The 19,765-nt window shown below is 43.5% G+C and overlaps 1 protein-coding gene across 1 annotated transcript in view; it reads right to left on the reverse strand.

The window, feature by feature from the left end:
* Nucleotides 1–19,765, reverse strand: part of LOC143987476 (cofilin-2-like) — a 45,513-nt gene that overhangs the window by 7,001 nt on the left and 18,747 nt on the right. The window contains exon 2 of the mRNA XM_077486212.1: nt 4,420–4,691. Within this exon, the coding sequence (XP_077342338.1) occupies nt 4,420–4,691 (272 nt within the window). The remainder of the gene's footprint in view (nt 1–4,419; nt 4,692–19,765) is intronic.

Below are 19,765 nucleotides of genomic sequence, written 5' to 3' on the forward strand. Positions count from 1 at the left end.
ACACGACTTGAGTTAAGATCACAGCGCGACTTGGGACGACTTCAAAACGACTTGTGATGACTTCAAGCCCGACTTGGGACGACTTACAAGTCGCCCCAGGCCAGGCGACTTTTGCCGTGGCCAAGCAGAGAATGAGCTCAAGGGGGAACTCCACGGCAAATTTCTGAAAAAAATTTGGCGTGGGTTCCCCCTCCGAGAGCATACCAGGCCCTTAGGTCTGGTATGGATTCCAAGGGGAACCCCCTACGCCGAAAAAACGGCGTGGGGGTCCCCCCCAGATCCACACCAGACCCTTATCCGAGCACGCTACCCGGCCGGCCAGGAAAGGGGGTGGGGACGAGCGGGCGGGGTCACCATGTGACATCAACCCATGTGACCAACCCATGTGACATCAACCCATGTGACACCGCCCCATTGTCCCTATATAAGTGGCAGCGCAGGGCGGCTCTGGCATTCCGGCCGGAGAGAGCGTCGTGTCAACATCTCCTGGAGAAGAAGAAGAAGAAGAACGGAAGGCGGCGGCGGCGGCGGCGGCGACGACAGAAGACCGGGCCACCGCCTGTAAAAGAGCTATAAGAAGGCGCGGTGGCCCGGCAGAAGAACCGAAGAGGGGGACAAGACCCCCGAAGTCGGGAGAAGAGGCTCTATAGGCTATTCAAATGTTAATGTCTGGGTTGGTAGGCAGGAGCACAGCATTTCCCCCAACTTGCTTCTATTACATGTAAGAGCACTGGCCACTACCAGTGACGGTCGGTGGTATATTTTGTTGGGGGGGCGGCAAACAGGGCACAGCCAGCCACCCCCCCTCCCCGGTCGGGTCACGTGCAACCAGGCGGGAAACGCTGCCTGGGGTAAGTGTTGCGGGTGACCGTCACCCGCAACGGTCACCCGCAACACTTACCCCGGGCAGCGTTTCCCGCCTGGAGACGGGCAGCCGGCTTCCCCTGCATCTCCTCCTGGGCATCACGGTGGTGTCCTCGCAGTGCGTCTCCCCCTTGGCCTCACGACGGTGTTCTTGCATTGCGTCTCCTCTTCGGGCATCATGGTGGTGTCCTCGCCGTGCGTCTCCTCCCTCCTCTTCCCACGGCTTCTTCTTTTGGCCAATTGGGAAACGGTTCTCAAAACCCAGGCAGAATCAGTATGACAATAGCGAATATTTATTCGCTATTGTCAAACAACTGGGTGGGCTCGGCAACTGGGTGGGCTCAGGGCGCAATGCTCTGTGCTTCGAGCCCGCCCTTTTTTGAAGCATATTAGAGCCTCTGGCTCTAATCATGTGCTTAAAAAAAAAATCCTCCATGGAATCCATGCGTTCGGCACCCTGCATGTAGGTCAGGGGGCCCGGCGCATGGATAGGGGGAAATGGGCCAATACCCAAAAGGTAATCTTTTTTTTTTGTTTCAAAATTTTTCAAAGGTAATCTTTTCAAGTCCCTAAAGCTCACTATGCATGTTAAAATCTTACTGTACAATAGTTGTATCAACTGCTTCACATTCACCAAATCAATGTAATGTTAGAACTTACCTAAACTAACCAATTAATTAGTATCCAATCAGGCAGACTCTAACACTACATAATTGTTGGTAGATATAAAGATTGTAACAAGCGTAATGACATGAGGGAAGGGGCTGCTCTAGGATCACCAGGAGGTGCACTGCATGTTCACCAGATTACAGGCAAATGAGAGTGGGGTGTACTGGGGCAGTACTGCAATGCCTGGATGAAAAGCCAAACCCTTACTAGCCCACAGGCTATGGTGGCTCTATGCATCTTAAAGCGGGAGTCCACTGGGACTCCGCGTTTTTTTTTTTTTTTTAAAAGCCAGCAGCTACAAATACTGCAGCTGCTGACTTTTAAAATAGTGACACTTACCTGTCCAGCGCGCCCACGATGTCGGCACCCGAAGCCGATCTCTAGATCGTCTGTAAGTTGCTGCCGCCGCCATCTTGGGTATGGGAATCAGGAAATGGAGCCTTTCGGCTTCATTTCCCGGTTCCCTACTGCGCATGTGCGAATCGCGCTGTAAGGACGGTCCCCGCTGCCTCTGGGATCTGTGTGTTTCCCAGCAGGCAGCGGGGCACTTGCGGAAAGGGGCGGGCACTTGCGGAAAGGAGCGTAATCTACGCCCCTTTCCGCAGAGAGCTATCCCGGAAGTGGGTGCAGAATACCTGTACTGTACAGGTATCTGCACCCCCCTCCCCCCTGAAAGGTGCCAATTGTGGCGCCGGAGGGGGGGAGGGTTCCGATGAGCGGAGGTCCACTTTAGGGTGGACCTCCGCTTTAACCTTTAATTGTTGACTAGTCTTTAATCTTTCCATGTCAGAATACAACTGTCAAAAGAGCATGACATTTCATCCACATTTGTCATCCACTGCATTATCTCATCCAGTGATGTCACTGGCACAGCAGTAGAGGTATACGTTATAAACTACTTATCCAATGGTTTTATTCAGGCTTTCTTCCTATGGGGGTAGGGCTGTGCTTTTTGCGATACAAATAGTGTACTGTGTTGCCAGGGTGAAGTGTGTGTTGTACTGTGTGTACTGTGTGCTGTACTGATTGGTTTGTGGGTGTAACTGAACTATTGAAGTAGTAAGGCGGGTGGATTCTACAATATGAAAACTGTGTGATGAATCACAGGGGTTATGTCCATACTCTCTGTGTACTCTTATAATATTACAGAAGTAAATATACAGAGTGGGGTACACTGGGTGACCACAGAAGGCACCATATCTTGACAGCCGAGGCAGATACTCTTGCTCAGATGGCTTAGAGAGCACTGAAGAGGCATCTGCGCAAGTTTGGCTTTGCAATAACTATTTTAACATCTCTGACAAGCCAACGTAAAGTGTTACTAAACCCACAACAGTAAAATCAGTCTGTATATGCAGTGAAGCATGGTTGTTATACTCACTGTGGAACCTAAGGGGTTAATCCTCTGCATTGTGTAAAAAGGCTGTTTGATCCTGTATGCACAGATACTCCTTTTCTTCCACTGACACCAAAACAGGTCTGGATAAGACAGAGTTACTGAAGTCAGGCTGCACATGCTCAGTTTGGTGTGTTTTGCTAGATTGTTTTTATCTTTCTTGGGAGAGTGCATGTGATCAGCACTGTCCAGACAGAGGGTCAGGGGTCCTGCATCCTGATAGGACAGCAAAAACTCCTACAAGTTTTAACCAGGCATTGATAGAAGTTGCAAGACTGCTATATACTGCTATTGAAACTGAATTGAGTATTTAGCAGTTTATATTTACTAAAATGATTGCATTTCCATGTTTTGTGTACTGTGGGAGACCAGATATAGTGAATGCAGGATCCTGGGTTTATCAACACTTTAAAGTGGATCTAGAGGTATGGTGGAAACCACCATATTAGTGGAGGTACAAGCTAACACTGGGCTGCTTTTAGTAGATCCTGCCCCATAATGACCCCATCAATGTAATTCAGTAATCACAGCAGAAGTGGACAGGATATGGCTCTGAATATGTCAAAGTTCTAACGGCCATCTGTGAGGCTAGGCAAACATGGATCTAAGCACTGTCACCTGTTGAAGTGCACTGCTACTGCTTATGTGGAATTACATGGTAAAAGACACACTTTTACTAATTGTGTTTTTATTTAGAAGAAACGGCATGACAATTCTGCTGCACAGGTACAGCATGCCCAGAGGTTACACTGAGTACAGTACAAGTTCAACTGTGTTCCTGAACCAAAAACAAGAAGTTTGTAAACCGAATATCTAATAAGTACATATTACTAAAAAATAAATCTACCTCGGTTTTTTTTTAAATCACATTTTGTGAGAGACTCAAGGGAATCATCACAGAACCCCAGTACAATGGGAGGGGGAGTGGTGGTGGTGGTGGGGTGGGGGGTTTGGGGTCCTGGCCAGATGCCTAGTGGTTTTACGCACCTCGAGAACTGGAAGGTGAAAGGATCATTCTTCGGAAGCTTATAGTGTTTGTTACTTATAAAAGAAATAAGAGTCCAGATTTTTCCTATTGCTCTTTCATGACCATGGTTAGGTTCTCCATTTGCTGCATTTCTACAATTCTGGTAAGCCAGTGTGTTTTGTTGGGTGGAACAGAAGGCTTTTGCTGCAGTAAGGAGTTGTTTCAATAAGTGAGTTTTTATACGTTTTGTTGTAGAGTGGTGTATCATGCAGGAGGAATGCTGCCCGGTTTCCCCAAAGAGACACTTCTGTGATGTTTTAATTGTTCTACCTTGGTCCAAAAGTCCCTCAGTCTGGGACACTCCCAGATAATAACCTTGCAGCCCTTATTATAACAAGAAGTTGAGTCTGCCAAGAAAACATCATCATTCATATGTACCTATGAGAGCATGAACTCCAAAAACAGACCTAGCCCATCATAAGAAAGAACACACATTGCATGCATACTAGTTCTAATAACTTACCACATTACAAATATCAGGTCCTGTTTCTTTGATTCCCCAGTAACATAATGAATATCCAACAAGGCGTAACAGCACTTGTTTTCAGGGAAGAGTGCTTTCAACCTCGGGAAAAAATTTGCACAGTCATCTGACAAGATTTCCTTCCCTTCTTGCACAATGATGTATTTTTCATCGCTGCTGAAGCCAAAGAAAACGGCTTTCTTTCCAGACTTCTTCAGCTTCATTTCTTGGAACAAGAGGGTAACCGAATTGTCAACCTGGACACCTGATGCCTGCGTAGAGAACAATGTGTACAGTCATTGGTAAGACCATGGCATATCCCTCTCTTGAGTTTCACATGAATTTAGGTTTTATTTGCTTGACATTATATGAGGGTAAAGTTGAGAAAGAAAAAACAATTCAAGTTTTTACCATATGAATATGTCACTTATGGCAGAAGCATTACTCATTACTTTCCAATGAAGAAAAAAGCGCTGGGACTTTGATATATAGTAAGTTCATACAAAGTAGTGAGAGGACAAAAACATTCTGAGAGCTCGCTAACTCAGGTTAAGCTACTCACAACAAAAAGGGCTACCCTCCTGCGGGTACCCAGCAAGCTGAGGTTACCAGCAAAAAATCATGCACCAATGGAAGGAGCACCAGACCAAAGAATAACAAAATTCTAAATAATTTATTTGTTTACACAAAAAAACAGCCAGACAAGTTTTGGGGGGCAGAAAAAACCCTTTGTCAGTGCTACATCAAAACACAATATAATATAATGTGATTGATAACAGTCTAATGTAGGGATCTACTGCTATCTACTGTTAGCTGCTAATATCACAGTTTTATGTGTAGTGCTACCCCCGCAGGAGCCGCTTGAAGATTGTTGGTTCCTTACTCTGCCTCTTCAACCCCAAGAACAGACTCAAACCCACTGGCACACCTGGCAACAATGTAGTGTAAATACCACAGTAAATGGACACAGGTCGTAGTGAATAGGTGTTACCTCCTTGTCATTTATGGACTTGAATCTCAATGGGACTCTGCTTTAGTTTTCTTTCACTTGATAAATTGACTAATATTTTCACTAGCACTGCATCTATTTTGCCTATTTTATCTGTTTGAGTTTTGGTATTAGACTTTAAGGTGCTGGCAGCTGTGTATATATAACCTTTTCTCATTTTGAGCGCAACATTGGCTTCAAGCTTCTTTTTTTCTACATGTAGTAAAAAATCAACTTAAGTACAATGAAAATTCTGAAAAGAAAAACAAACATAATAATTCTTAGAGTAGTTGTAAACCCTACATGAACAAGATTTTGTTTAGTTTTAGGATGTTTATCATCTTCACTTTCTGTTTTGGCGATTCTATTTCAAGTACATTGTGTATTTAGAAACTCTATTTAACCATTTTTAATATGTACTGTAATTTTTTTTTATATTCTGTAACAATAAAGTCTTTCTCTGTGACAATAAAGACTTTGTAAACTTTTTACACTATCCCAAGATACTTTTTATCTACTTAGAAATGACTTATTGCTGTTAAAGTCCCATTATGAGGGTTTTTACTATATGTACAAGATTTAGTTTTCCAAAGCATTGTGTATTAAAACTTTTTTTATCCTTTGCTGTATCTCAGTTCTGCTGATCTCCATAGTAAAGGCAGAATGTTTTTTATCTTAATGATTTCTATGCATTAAGATTAAAAAAAACTCCTGTGTGTGGCAGCCTCCCAGCACCCCCTAATTACTTATCTGAGCCCCATCTTTCTCCAGCAATGTCCACGATTGTCTTACTGTCCGGGATTCTCCTCCTGATTGGCTGAGATACAGCAGTGGCGCCATTGGCTCCCGCGGCTATCCATCAAAGTCAGTTAGCCAATCAGCGGAGAGAGGGGGTGGGGCCGGGTCGGGGCTCCGTGTCTGAATGGACACATGGAGCTTTGACTCAGCTCGGGTGCCCCCATAGCAAGCTGCTTGCTGTGGGGGTACTCGACAGGAGGGAGCGGCCAGGAGCAGGGAAGAGGGACCCGAGAAGAGGAGGATCAGGGCTGCTCTGTGCAAAACCAACTGTAACAGAGGAGGTAAGTACAACATGTTTGTTATTTATTTTTACTTTTTTTAAACAAGACTTTACAATCACTTTAACTACATGCACTCCATTGATTTGAATTGAAAATTGCAATAAGCATTTATTGATTGGATTTTGCAAAAGTTATAGCGTCTACAAAATAGGGGATAGTTTTATGGCATTTTTATTAATATTTTTTTTTTTTTACTAGTAATGGCAGCGATCAGCGATTTTTATCATGACTGCGACATTATGGTGGACACATCGGACACTTTTGGTGCTATTTTGGGACCATTCACATTTATACAGCGATCAGTGCGATTAAAAATGCACTGATTACTGAGTAAATGTGACAGGCAATGAAGGGGTTAACCAGGAGGGGGGGGGGGCGCTGCAGGGGTTATGTGTGCAGAACTGGGAAATGCTTGTTTACATTAGCATCTCCCTGTTCTTCCTCTCCATGAGATGATCGCGGGCATCCCCACGGACATTGAGTCCGCGGGAACTGCGTCATACTCACGGAGCTCATGGCAGGCACACGCGTGCCTGCTATCCAAGCCTTGCGAGATCACATAGAATAACGTGATTTTGCGCAGTGGAGTCAACCTGCTGCAGTAAAACTGTGTGTATAGTTATACTATTGTGCCTATTTTATAAGAAAAGAAAAGGGGTATATGGTATCCTCATCCTTAATATATTAACTACAGAAAGATTTTTTGGGGGGGAAAACGACAAGAGATTATACATGGAACATCATAACCATGATTCACCTACAAGTCACCCAACAGAATGATGGACTGTCTTGATACCAGTTTTATATAAAATACAAATATTTATTATTGATTATAAAAAGTTTTTTTTACCAAAGTACAAAGGTGGGGGGGAAAAAGAAAAAAAGGGGTTTTTTATACATGCATAAATAAATACATATATATTATAGCTATAACATAGACAAGGTTTGTTACAACAGTATTTTGTGTCCAATACGGTCGTTGGTTTCTCTACTAGTTTCGCGACCACTCTGTCGCTTCTTCAGGAGACCTTGTTTGTCTAGAATAGAATTTATCACTAATTATTCAACAATAACATAAATACAACACATATTTTTCAGGGTATTTGATGTATTTTTTACAGGAGGGTAGAGGTTTTTTACAAACACTAAGTGTGCAGCTCACCACCGTATGGATAACTCAGGACATCTGGAATTCGGGTAGTCCATGCCAAGCCAGGCAATGACCACCCTTTGGGGCGGACACGGGAGGTTTTAAAGTCAGCTACAAAACAACAATCAAGAGTGTCTAAGCGTTAGAAGTATATATATATATATATATATATGTAAATAGGTTATATTGCTGAGGCATAATTGTTTGTGTCACATTATAAATGTAGAACACTACATACCCGTATAGCCAAATGCCTTAGAGATGATGCAGCATAGGTAAATGTTGCGGTTCTTTCATTAAGTACTAAGGCTCAGGTAGTACGCCAGGAAACGCATTAGGAGAATATACATGTGCTGGATCCAATATGTATGGATATTACACCTCTTTCAGGAGGGGGTCCAAAGATTTTGCCCAGTCAATCCAGAGTGTATATTATTAGCCTAATGAGGAAATTATTACCATCAGCCGGCCATCTATATATATGTATTGCAACTAAAAATGCCCAGAATGTATAAAAGCTCATACCTATTAGTAGCTTTCATCTTGCGTTCCTCAGACCAGGCGATAGATCCGGTCAGAGGCTCTGTGTCCTCCGTTTTGTCCGCTGTAAAGGAGCGCCATGATGGCGCTCTTTTAACCTCCAACCCGGCGGCGTCAGAGATCCGGCGCTGGCGCCGGGCTATGACGTCGCCGGGTCCGCCGCTCCTACTGCGCGTGCGCCAACACCGTGGCGACGCACAACAGCGATGGTCACCAAGGAAACCTCAGTGACTCATCGCTAAAGCGGACCCGATCCCACCCATTGCTATGGGGGCCTATCAGGGCCGCCGGAGAGGCGCGTGCCCGCCCCTGGGAGTCTCCTCCCATCCTCCATATTGTGCCTGGACATCACACGGTTTAGATATTGCACACCTCGTTTTTAAATGTGGAACAATGCATATGAGCAGATAAATGAGCAGAAAAAAATAACTTTACAACTATAAACATTGGCTACATTTTTACACACATGTCATAATATATGTAAACTCTCACCATTACTTCAACTTATCTGTGGAAAGATACAAACAAGTTTAATAATAATTCAATATATAAATAGATCGCATGAGGTGCTTAAGGCAACAGGGACAATTGGTCCATATAGTATACCGTTAGCCTGCACCAAAAGAATTTTTTTATTATTTATTTTGGGATGTCAAGGACGGAAAGCACCGGGGTAGGCTCAAAGGGTACCTGACAGATTAGAGGACTAGGATGAGCAGTGGAACTTATATATAACTAAAAATGCAAAAGGCAAGTGAAAAAACAGTTTGTTTTCCATTTGTTTATTTTTTGTATATATTTCTTGTTTTTATTATTATTTGAGAAAGTATTTATATGTTTTTGTTTCATTCAATCCTGGCGGGACCAGAGCGTCTAAGCGTTCTATCCATAGGGTTTCTCGTTTTAAAATTTCTCTATCCCAGTCCCCACCTCGGGTGTCCTCATGGATCACTTCAAGTATAAAGAATTTTACCACTTGGGGCTGGTACCTATGGTGAATGCCTATATGGCGACCAACTGCGGTAAGCTTACCGCCCGATGAGTAGTAAAGATGGTCGCCTATACGTTGGCGAAACTCTCTAATGGTTTTGCCTACGTAAAATGCCCCACAAGCGCATATCATTATGTATACAACACATAATTTCACATAATTTCTTTACATTTAATGATCAAATTTATTTGCAAACTCAGGGCGTGGCCATGGGGACAGCTTGTGCACCCTCTTACGCAAACTTATATCTGGGCGGGTGGGAGCAATCAGTGTTTACTAATGAATCTCTACAAACTTATTTAGACTGTGTTCTTCTCTGGTACAGGTTTATAGATGATCTTCTAATTGTCTGGACAGGTACTGTCCAGACTTTGGAAACATTTGTGGAAAAACTGAATGTTAACACATTCAATTTAAAATTTACTTATGTATACCACTTAACCAGAATTGCCTTTTTGGATCTTAATATCACTAAAGACAACTCTGGAAGATTAATCACTGACCTCTATCGCAAGCCATCATCTGGAAACACTTTATTACACGCTAAAAGTTCGCATCCCCGCCCTCTAATACGTAGCATCCCATACGCTCAATATCTACGAGCAAGAAGAAATTGTACAACTGACCAAAATTTTCTTGTTCAAGCAAAGAATCTACAGGAGCGCCTCCTTAACAGAGGCTACTCACGATCTATTTTGAGAAAAGCATTCAATAAAGCCTATGGGCGCACACGGGAGTCTCTACTTTATGGCCCTCCCAGACCAACTCACCCCCCTACAGTTAAGATTATCACAAAATATTCTGCACATCACAATACCCTTAGAAACATCCTATCACAACATTGGCACTTTTTAACAGATCACCATACTCTGAACAAATATATCAGACAAACCCCAGAACTGGTTTTTAAAAGAGCAGCCACTCTTGGGGACAAACTTACTAAAAGCCACTATCAAACTTCCGTATCAAACCGGCAGGGTCCACGAGGTACTCATCCCTGTGGTGACTGTTCTAGATGTCCCTGGATCTTAGAGGCTACTACATATAGTCTCCCAAATGGAGAGGCTTTCACTCCAATGTTTCACGCCAGCTGTGACACAAAGGGTGTTGTATACATAATGATATGCGCTTGTGGGGCATTTTACGTAGGCAAAACCATTAGAGAGTTTCGCCAACGTATAGGCGACCATCTTTACTACTCATCGGGCGGTAAGCTTACCGCAGTTGGTCGCCATATAGGCATTCACCATAGGTACCAGCCCCAAGTGGTAAAATTCTTTATACTTGAAGTGATCCATGAGGACACCCGAGGTGGGGACTGGGATAGAGAAATTTTAAAACGAGAAACCCTATGGATAGAACGCTTAGACGCTCTGGTCCCGCCAGGATTGAATGAAACAAAAACATATAAATACTTTCTCAAATAATAATAAAAACAAGAAATATATACAAAAAATAAACAAATGGAAAACAAACTGTTTTTTCACTTGCCTTTTGCATTTTTAGTTATATATAAGTTCCACTGCTCATCCTAGTCCTCTAATCTGTCAGGTACCCTTTGAGCCTACCCCGGTGCTTTCCGTCCTTGACATCCCAAAATAAATAATAAAAAAATTCTTTTGGTGCAGGCTAACGGTATACTATATGGACCAATTGTCCCTGTTGCCTTAAGCACCTCATGCGATCTATTTATATATTGAATTATTATTAAACTTGTTTGTATCTTTCCACAGATAAGTTGAAGTAATGGTGAGAGTTTACATATATTATGACATGTGTGTAAAAATGTAGCCAATGTTTATAGTTGTAAAGTTATTTTTTTCTGCTCATTTATCTGCTCATATGCATTGTTCCACATTTAAAAACGAGGTGGGCAATATCTAAACCGTGTGATGTCCAGGCACAATATGGAGGATGGGAGGAGACTCCCAGGGGCGGGCACGCGCCTCTCCGGCGGCCCTGATAGGCCCCCATAGCAATGGGTGGGATCGGGTCCGCTTTAGCGATGAGTCACTGAGATTTCCTTGGTGACCATCGCTGTTGTGCGTCGCCACGGTGTTGGCGCACGCGCAGTAGGAGCGGCGGACCCGGCGACGTCATAGCCCGGCGCCAGCGCCGGATCTCTGACGCCGCCGGGTTGGAGGTTAAAAGAGCGCCATCATGGCGCTCCTTTACAGCGGACAAAACGGAGGACACAGAGCCTCTGACCGGATCTATCGCCTGGTCTGAGGAACGCAAGATGAAAGCTACTAATAGGTATGAGCTTTTATACATTCTGGGCATTTTTAGTTGCAATACATATATATAGATGGCCGGCTGATGGTAATAATTTCCTCATTAGGCTAATAATATACACTCTGGATTGACTGGGCAAAATCTTTGGACCCCCTCCTGAAAGAGGTGTAATATCCATACATATTGGATCCAGCACATGTATATTCTCCTAATGCGTTTCCTGGCGTACTACCTGAGCCTTAGTACTTAATGAAAGAACCGCAACATTTACCTATGCTGCATCATCTCTAAGGCATTTGGCTATACGGGTATGTAGTGTTCTACATTTATAATGTGACACAAACAATTATGCCTCAGCAATATAACCTATTTACATATATATATATATATATATATATATACTTCTAACGCTTAGACACTCTTGATTGTTGTTTTGTAGCTGACTTTAAAACCTCCCGTGTCCGCCCCAAAGGGTGGTCATTGCCTGGCTTGGCATGGACTACCCGAATTCCAGATGTCCTGAGTTATCCATACGGTGGTGAGCTGCACACTTAGTGTTTGTAAAAAACCTCTACCCTCCTGTAAAAAATACATCAAATACCCTGAAAAATATGTGTTGTATTTATGTTATTGTTGAATAATTAGTGATAAATTCTATTCTAGACAAACAAGGTCTCCTGAAGAAGCGACAGAGTGGTCGCGAAACTAGTAGAGAAACCAACGACCGTATTGGACACAAAATACTGTTGTAACAAACCTTGTCTATGTTATAGCTATAATATATATGTATTTATTTATGCATGTATAAAAAACCCCTTTTTTTCTTTTTCCCCCCCACCTTTGTACTTTGGTAAAAAAAACTTTTTATAATCAATAATAAATATTTGTATTTTATATAAAACTGGTATCAAGACAGTCCATCATTCTGTTGGGTGACTTGTAGGTGAATCATGGTTATGATGTTCCATGTATAATCTCTTGTCGTTTTCCCCCCCAAAAAATCTTTGTGCAGTAAAACTGTGGCGGCTGATCCGCAAGTGGTTAAAGCTTATAGTATAAGCCCTTGTACACACGGTCGGACATTCCGACAACAAAATCCATCAGATTTTGTCTGGCAGATTTTGTCCAAAACCGGTGTTGCATACACATGGTCGGACAAAGTTGTCGGAAAATCCAATCGTTCGTAACGTGATGACGTAATTTAGTTACAACAGGACTACGTTCAGGCTAGTAGCCAATAGCTTTGGTCTAGGAATTTGATCTGAGCATGCGTTGCACTTTGTCCGATCGGAATTCTCTACTAACGATCGGACAAAGTTCCATCTGATCATGTTGTCGGAAAATTGTATAGCTCAGCTCTAAAACTTTGTCGGTCGGATATTCCGACGGAAACAGTTCGATGGAGCCCACACATGGTCGGATTATCCGACAACACGGTCTGATCGGACATTTTCCATCGGAATGTCCGACCGTGTGTACAAGGGCTAAGATTGTAGAAACTCAGTTTAGAAATATTTTTTTATAACCAAAAACACAGTGCAAGTGCAAACAATAACAACACACTATAACATATCTAATTGTTCAGATGGCTGCAAACTGATAAAAGGCACCAGCTATGATCTGCTGTTTTTGCACTGCATCTAATTTCCCATAATAAGTGCTGATTTCAGAAAATAATACACAGTAAACCCTGTAAACTGGATTTTATTTTAGTGCTTATTTAACATCAAAGTTAATTTGATTAAGGTCATTAATAAAGCCAGAATAACTACAGAGAACATGAGACAGAAAAACGTTTTCACAAGGATTGAAGAGTAATTTAAAACCAACTGGCTGGGTCATTCTTTCTGAAAAGATTGAATGGTTTCCCAGGCTGTAGGCCAATGTTTTATTTTGCCTTGAATGGTATCACAGTGAATACCTTTGAAAGTTGGATTGCAAATACTGTATTTATATCTCCAGCACCGCTTTGGTAACATTTTCCCAAAGTTGCTTTGTTTTTTTTCCTTAAAGTGATTGTAAACCCTCACCTTGTAAAACAATCTATTCAGTTTAAAACAGAAATGAAAGGCAAAACATTTGTGTATAGATATAAAAACAAAAAATGTATACACACTTTTTCCCCCTTTGTATAAATGATCACATTCATGCTGTTCTCACCTGCAAAAGAACTGGGGGGAGGAGAAGCAGCAGCACACTGAGGTTCCCAGTAAAAGTCTGTGCAGGGGGCAGTGGGGAGTCAGGACAAGTCTAATCATTGGAGGAGAGCAGGCTGAGTTCCCAGCACAGATAGAGAACTGACTACAGTGTGTTCGCTTGCTTAGCGTGGTCAGTTTTTAATAGGAAATTAGAGGGACTGGCAGGAATACCAGAGATTTCACACAAAGGACGCAATACAAAGAGAACAGGATACATTCCCATATAAGTACATGGTACAGCAGGCACATATCAGGAATATGAAATGTTGGGTTTACAAACGCTTTAAATTCATAAACAGTTGATTAACATCTTATGCCCTGTACACGCGACCGTTTTTCCCATCGGAATAAACTCCAAAGGTTTTTCTGACGGAATTCCGCTGAAACTGTCTTGCGTACACACTATCACACCATAGTCCGATCGTCAAGAACGCGGTGACGTACAACACGTACGACGGGACTAGAAAAAGGAAGTTCAATAGCTAGTAGATAATATCTTAAATCTCGTACTTGTTTCAGAGCATGCATAGTTTTTGGTCCATCGGAACAGCATACAGACGAATGGTTCTCCAGATAGGAATTGGTTCCGTCAGAAATATTCTATCTGTTCTATTTCTAGGTCCATCAGAATTTTCAAAAAAAAAAAGTCAGATGAGGCATACACATGACTGGAATATACGATGAAAAGCTTCTGTCTGACTTTTTCTGTCGGTCATTCCGCTCGTGTGTACGCAGCATTAGTTCTGCTAAACGTGTGCATATTTTTCACACGCACTAATGAAACGCATATTACAAACTTGTATATTCATTAAAGTGATGTCTGGTTAATGTAATAAAAGCTTTGTACAATAGAAACCGCTAAATACTTACCTCTCCAGCAGGCAAATTTTGAACTCTGCTGTGTTTAAAGTCACTCTAAACTCTGGTATGAAAAAAATAAAATGCTATTCAATAATGTATTATTAAATCAAAAAGTACTTGTTCTCAGCCTCGTCCAAATCCCCTTATTAGAGCAGTGGTTGTCAACTTATGAGCTAAAAGGGGCCTCAAATGACATCACCAAATGTTCAATATACAGTATGCAATGCTTGAGAGGACTGTCAAAAACTGCAGACACAATAGAGAAAATGAAGATCATAGAGTCCCACACATGCTACATTTTTGGCCTGGGCATATGCACCAGAACACAGTATGAAATTGGGAACGTGTTACATGAGACTAGTAGAGATCAATGCTACTATCCTAATTAATGAAATTGTAGGCCACACACCCTCTCATCATAACCGCCACCCGGCTACTGCTAAATAACCAAACCACACATTTTGGCAAATATTTGGCCGCGGCACCTTTATTGGTTTAACATCTAAAACATCCAATTGCACTTACTTTTATTATCATAATAACTTTACCAAATTATTAAACTGCCCAGTTTTCAGACCTTCGGCAGCCAGTTAACAACCTTCTTTATATAACAAACAGTTCCCCCCCGGAAACCCAGGGTGACCAAACCACATAAGAGGTGCACGGGGGAGGGAGGGAGTACTTCTGCTGCTGGTCCAGTCCAGGGGGAAAAGGAAATAAGCCCCACCGCAGCTGCCCTTTATAGACGCTCTGGGCTTCCAGTACCTTCCCAGCAATCCCATTGGATCTTCTGAATCTGCAATACAGAACCCCTTAACCAGTTAAGGACCGCCGCATGTAAATATACGTTGGCACAATGGCACCGACAGGCACAAGCACGTACCGGTACGTGCTTGCCTTCCAGCGGGTGGGGGGTCCAATCGTACCCCCTCCCGCTGGCTGCGGCGGTCCGTTTCGCTTCAGGAGCGATCCAGGATGAGGGGATGGCCGTTGGTTTCTAGCCATCCCCTCTCGATCGCTCCTGGCGAATGAGAAGCTTCCCCCGCCTGTGTATTGTAAACACAGGCAGGGAGGAAGTGATGTCACTCTCCTCGTGGCGGTCTTTTTGACCGGACGGCGAGGAGAGAAGACATCTAAGTAAGTGCACCAACAGTCCACTGCCACATAGGTACACATAGGCACACTTTTCACCCCAGTCACCCCCGATCACCCCCCAGTCACAGTGTCACTGATTGCAGTGATCATTTATTTACTGATCACTGCATTTAGTGTCAGTTGTGACTGTAAAAAGTGTCAGGGCAGTTAGTGTTAGGCCCCTTTAGGTCCAGGGTAGCCCCCTACCACCCTAATAAAGGTTTAACCCCTTGATTGCCCCCCAGTTAACCCTTTCACCCCCTTTTACCAGTGTCACTAAGCGATCGTTTTTCTGATCGCTGCATTAGTGTCACTGGTGCGGCTAGGAAGCTAGTTATTTTTTAGGTTCACCGCCAGGTTTTTATAGTGTTAGGTACCCCCATATATAACCTAATAAAGGTTTTAACCCCCTGATTGCCCCTAGAGTTAACCCTTTCACCAGTGATCACTGTATAAGTGTCACTGGTGATGCTGGTTAGCCAGTTAGTTATTTAGTTATTTAGGTTCCCCGTCAGGTTTTTATATAGAGTCAGGTACCCCCATATAATACCTAATAAAGGTTTTAACCCCCTGATTGCCCCTAGTTAACCCTTTCACCAGTGATCACCGGCGGTGATATCAATTAGGTTTTAGGGTCAGATAGGGTCTGCGTCGCCCCAGGCAGCACTAGGTGAGTGCCAGTACCGCTAACACCCACGCGCAAAGCATACACCTCCCTTAGTGGTATAGAATCTGAACAGATCAATATCTGATCAGATCAGATCTATACTAGCGTCCCCAGCAGTTTAGGGTTCCAAAAAAACGCATTGTTAGCGGGATCAATCCAGATACCTGCTAGCACCTGCGTTTTGCCCCTCCGCCCAGCCCAGCCCAGCCCACCCAAGTGCAGTATCGATCGATCACTGTCACTTACAAAACAGAATACACATAACTGCAGCGTTCGCAGAGTCAGGCCTGATCCCTGCGATCGCTAACAGTTTTTTTTTGGTAGCGTTTTATACAGTCGCTGACAGCCTAGGTGTTTTTTTCCTGTGAGTCTCACTAGTGTACCTTCGCTTTGCCATTTTGGGCTCTAAATTTAGGAGTACACTAGTGAGACTCACTCACTCAGTGAAGAGGCCTACACGTTTCTGAGCATGACAGATAGTGAAGATGAAGTCACTGATCTGTCATATTCAGGCTCAGAATACGATCCTGTAGAGGACAGCGGCTCCATGACAGCTAGCTCTGATGACGAAGATGAGGTCCCTGCTAACGTCCGGTGTACCAGACCCCGATCTTCTGATGTTGTTGAGGTGCAAGAATCGCAGGTCCCTCGTATGGAGCAGAGAAGTACTAGAGCCGCTCATCCTTCTGGTGAACTGGCAAGCACCAGTGGCCTAGTACACCCTGGACGTACATCCAGCACTGCAGTATCACGTGGTGATGTGGCGAGTCCCATAAGTGCAGTTCAAGCTGGCGAGGTGGCAAGCACAAGTAGTGTCCTGCTGCCACCAAGAAGAAGACAAAGGCAGGCCCGTCGTTCCCATAGTGCCCTTCCTGCAGAATTCGCCAATCCTTATTGGGTGCCCGCCACTTCTGCAGCACCAGTACTTCCCCCATTCACTGGCCAACCCGGTATTCAGGTGGATACAGCTGATTTTACGCCACTTGATTTTTATTCGCTGTATTTCACGGAAGATCTCTATAGATCTATTGTGGACCAAACTAATTTATATGCTGGTCAACACATCGCCGCTAATCCCCAGTTGCCTTCCCTTGCCAGAGATTGGAAACCAGTTACGGTTTCCCGAATTTAAGACCTTTCTGGGCCTTTCCCTCAACATGGGCACACATAAATTCATGACGTTGCGGGCACATTGGTCCACACATCCGACTGACCACATGCCTGTGTTCTCTAACTCCATGTCCAGGAAATGATACGAGCAGATCTTGCGGTTCTTACACTTCAATGACAATGAACTTTGTCGTCCTCGTGGAGACCCTGAATACGATCGGCTCTACAAAATTCGGCCCCTCATAAACCACTTCAACCAACGTTTTGCAGACTTGTTTACTCCCCATCAAGTTGTCTGTGTTGATGAGTCCCTGATTAAGTTTTCTGGGCGCTTGTCATTCAAACAATACATTCCCAACAAGCGTACCAGATACGGGGTCAAGCTCTATAAGTTCTGTGACAGGGCCACAGGCTATACATGGAGCTTTATGGTTTATGAGGGTAAAGATAGTCACGCAGAGCCGGAGAACTGCCCTGACTACATAGGAAGCGCTGGCAAGATAGTGTGGAACTTGGTGTCACCCTTGTTCGGAAAGGGGTACCACTTGTACGTGGACAATTATTACACGAGCGTGCCACTGTTTAGTCATTTGTTTGATCATCAGATTGGAGCATGTGGCACCGTGCGACCTAATCGCCGGGGCTTTCCCCAGCGGCTTGTAGATTCCCGTCTTAGGCTGGGGGAGAGAGCCTGCTTGCGGTGTAATAATTTGCTGAAGTGGAGGGATAATAAGAATTTTTTTTGTTCTTACCTCCTTTCATGCAGACACGACGGTCCAAATTCATACGGCGAATGGTATTGTGGAGAAACCCCTCTGTGTCCACGAATATAACAAAAATATGGGAGGGGTGGACCTCAATGACCAGTTGTTGGCGCCGTATCTAGTTGCCCGTAAGGCCAGACGCTTGTACAAAAAAGTGTCTGTTTACTTATTTCAATTGGCTTTGCTGAATGCTTATGTGCTATACAAAGCTTCAGGCGGGACTTTAACCTTTCTTTTTTCCAGAGAGAGGTTGTCACAGACCTTCTGTATCCAGATGGTTCTGCACCTCACCATTCCCAACCAAATGCAGTAAGCCGGCTGCATGAGAGGCATTTTCCGTAATGCCCTCCCGAGTACCCCTACCCAACAAACCCCCCCAAAGAAGATGTCGTGTCTGTACCAAGCGCGGATATAGGCATGACACCCATTGTTATTGTCCACGTTGTCCTGGCAATCCTGGTCTTTGCCTTGGTGAATGTTTTGAACGCTACCATTCACTAGTGTAAGTATTAGCGTAGGGTACAGCATTTCACAGGCTAGGCACACTAACACAGGGTCTCCCAAGATGCCATCGCATTTTGAGAGACCCGAACCGTTACAGTTGTTACAGTTTACAGTTAAAAAAAAAAGTGTAAAAAAAAAAAAAAAAAAAGTAAAATAAAAAAAAATATATATATAAAATATAAAAATCAAAAATAGTTGTCATTTTATTGTTCTCTCTCTCTCTTCTCTCTATTTTTTTATACTTTACTGTTTACTGTGTTTTATTGTTAACCATTTTTTTTGTTTTCAGGTACGCCATTCAGCTGCAGCACGGATTTATTTATCTTGACAGCAATAGCGTTTGCTCCCACGATACATAAAGCCGTGACTCCAGTGCTGTAGGAGGTGATTTCACCACCACAGTTAAAAAAAAAAAAAAAGAGCATATATGCCGAACCATGGGGGCAGCAGGGGAGGAGGAGCAATTTTGCTCCTAATGCCGCGTATATACAGTCGAAATTCCGACGGAGGGCTTGCCCGTGGAAAAGTTTGACCGAGTGTACGTGGCATAACTTTTTTGTGGGAGGATGCCCCCATGCTTCGGCATATATAAATGGTGCATGTATGCCCATCATTAGAAGTGGGTGGATGAAGGGAGGTATTCTAATGGTGGGCATACCCACCGATCAATCTCTTTTTTTTCGTTCTGTGCTATTTTGGCATTTTATGGCCTTCAAAACTGTAATAGATAGTGAGGAGTGAAATCAAAAATTTGCGCCCTTAGAAATCCTGAAGGCGGTGCTTGGATTTCGGGGTCCCGTACGCGGCTAGGCTCCCAAAAAGTCCCACACATGTGGTATCCCCGTACTCGGGAGAAGCAGCAAAATGTATTTTGGGGTGCAATTCCACTTATAACCATGGCATGTGTGAGCAATATATCATTTAGTGACAACTTTGTGCAAAAAAAAAAAGTTTGTAATATTCCCACAACTTGTGCCAAATATAAAATATTCCATGGACTCAAAATGCCTCTCAGCAAATAGCTTGGGGTGTCTACTTTCCAAAATGGGGTCATTTGGGGGGGTTTTGTGCCATTTTGGCATTTTATGGCCTTCGAAACTGTAATAGGTAGTGAGGAGTGAAATC

The sequence above is a fragment of the Lithobates pipiens genome, unplaced genomic scaffold (genome assembly GCF_037356315.1).
Source record: "Lithobates pipiens isolate NorthernLeopardFrog02 unplaced genomic scaffold, aLitPip1_a1.2 Scaffold_18, whole genome shotgun sequence".
Lineage (NCBI taxonomy): Eukaryota > Metazoa > Chordata > Amphibia > Anura > Ranidae > Lithobates > Lithobates pipiens.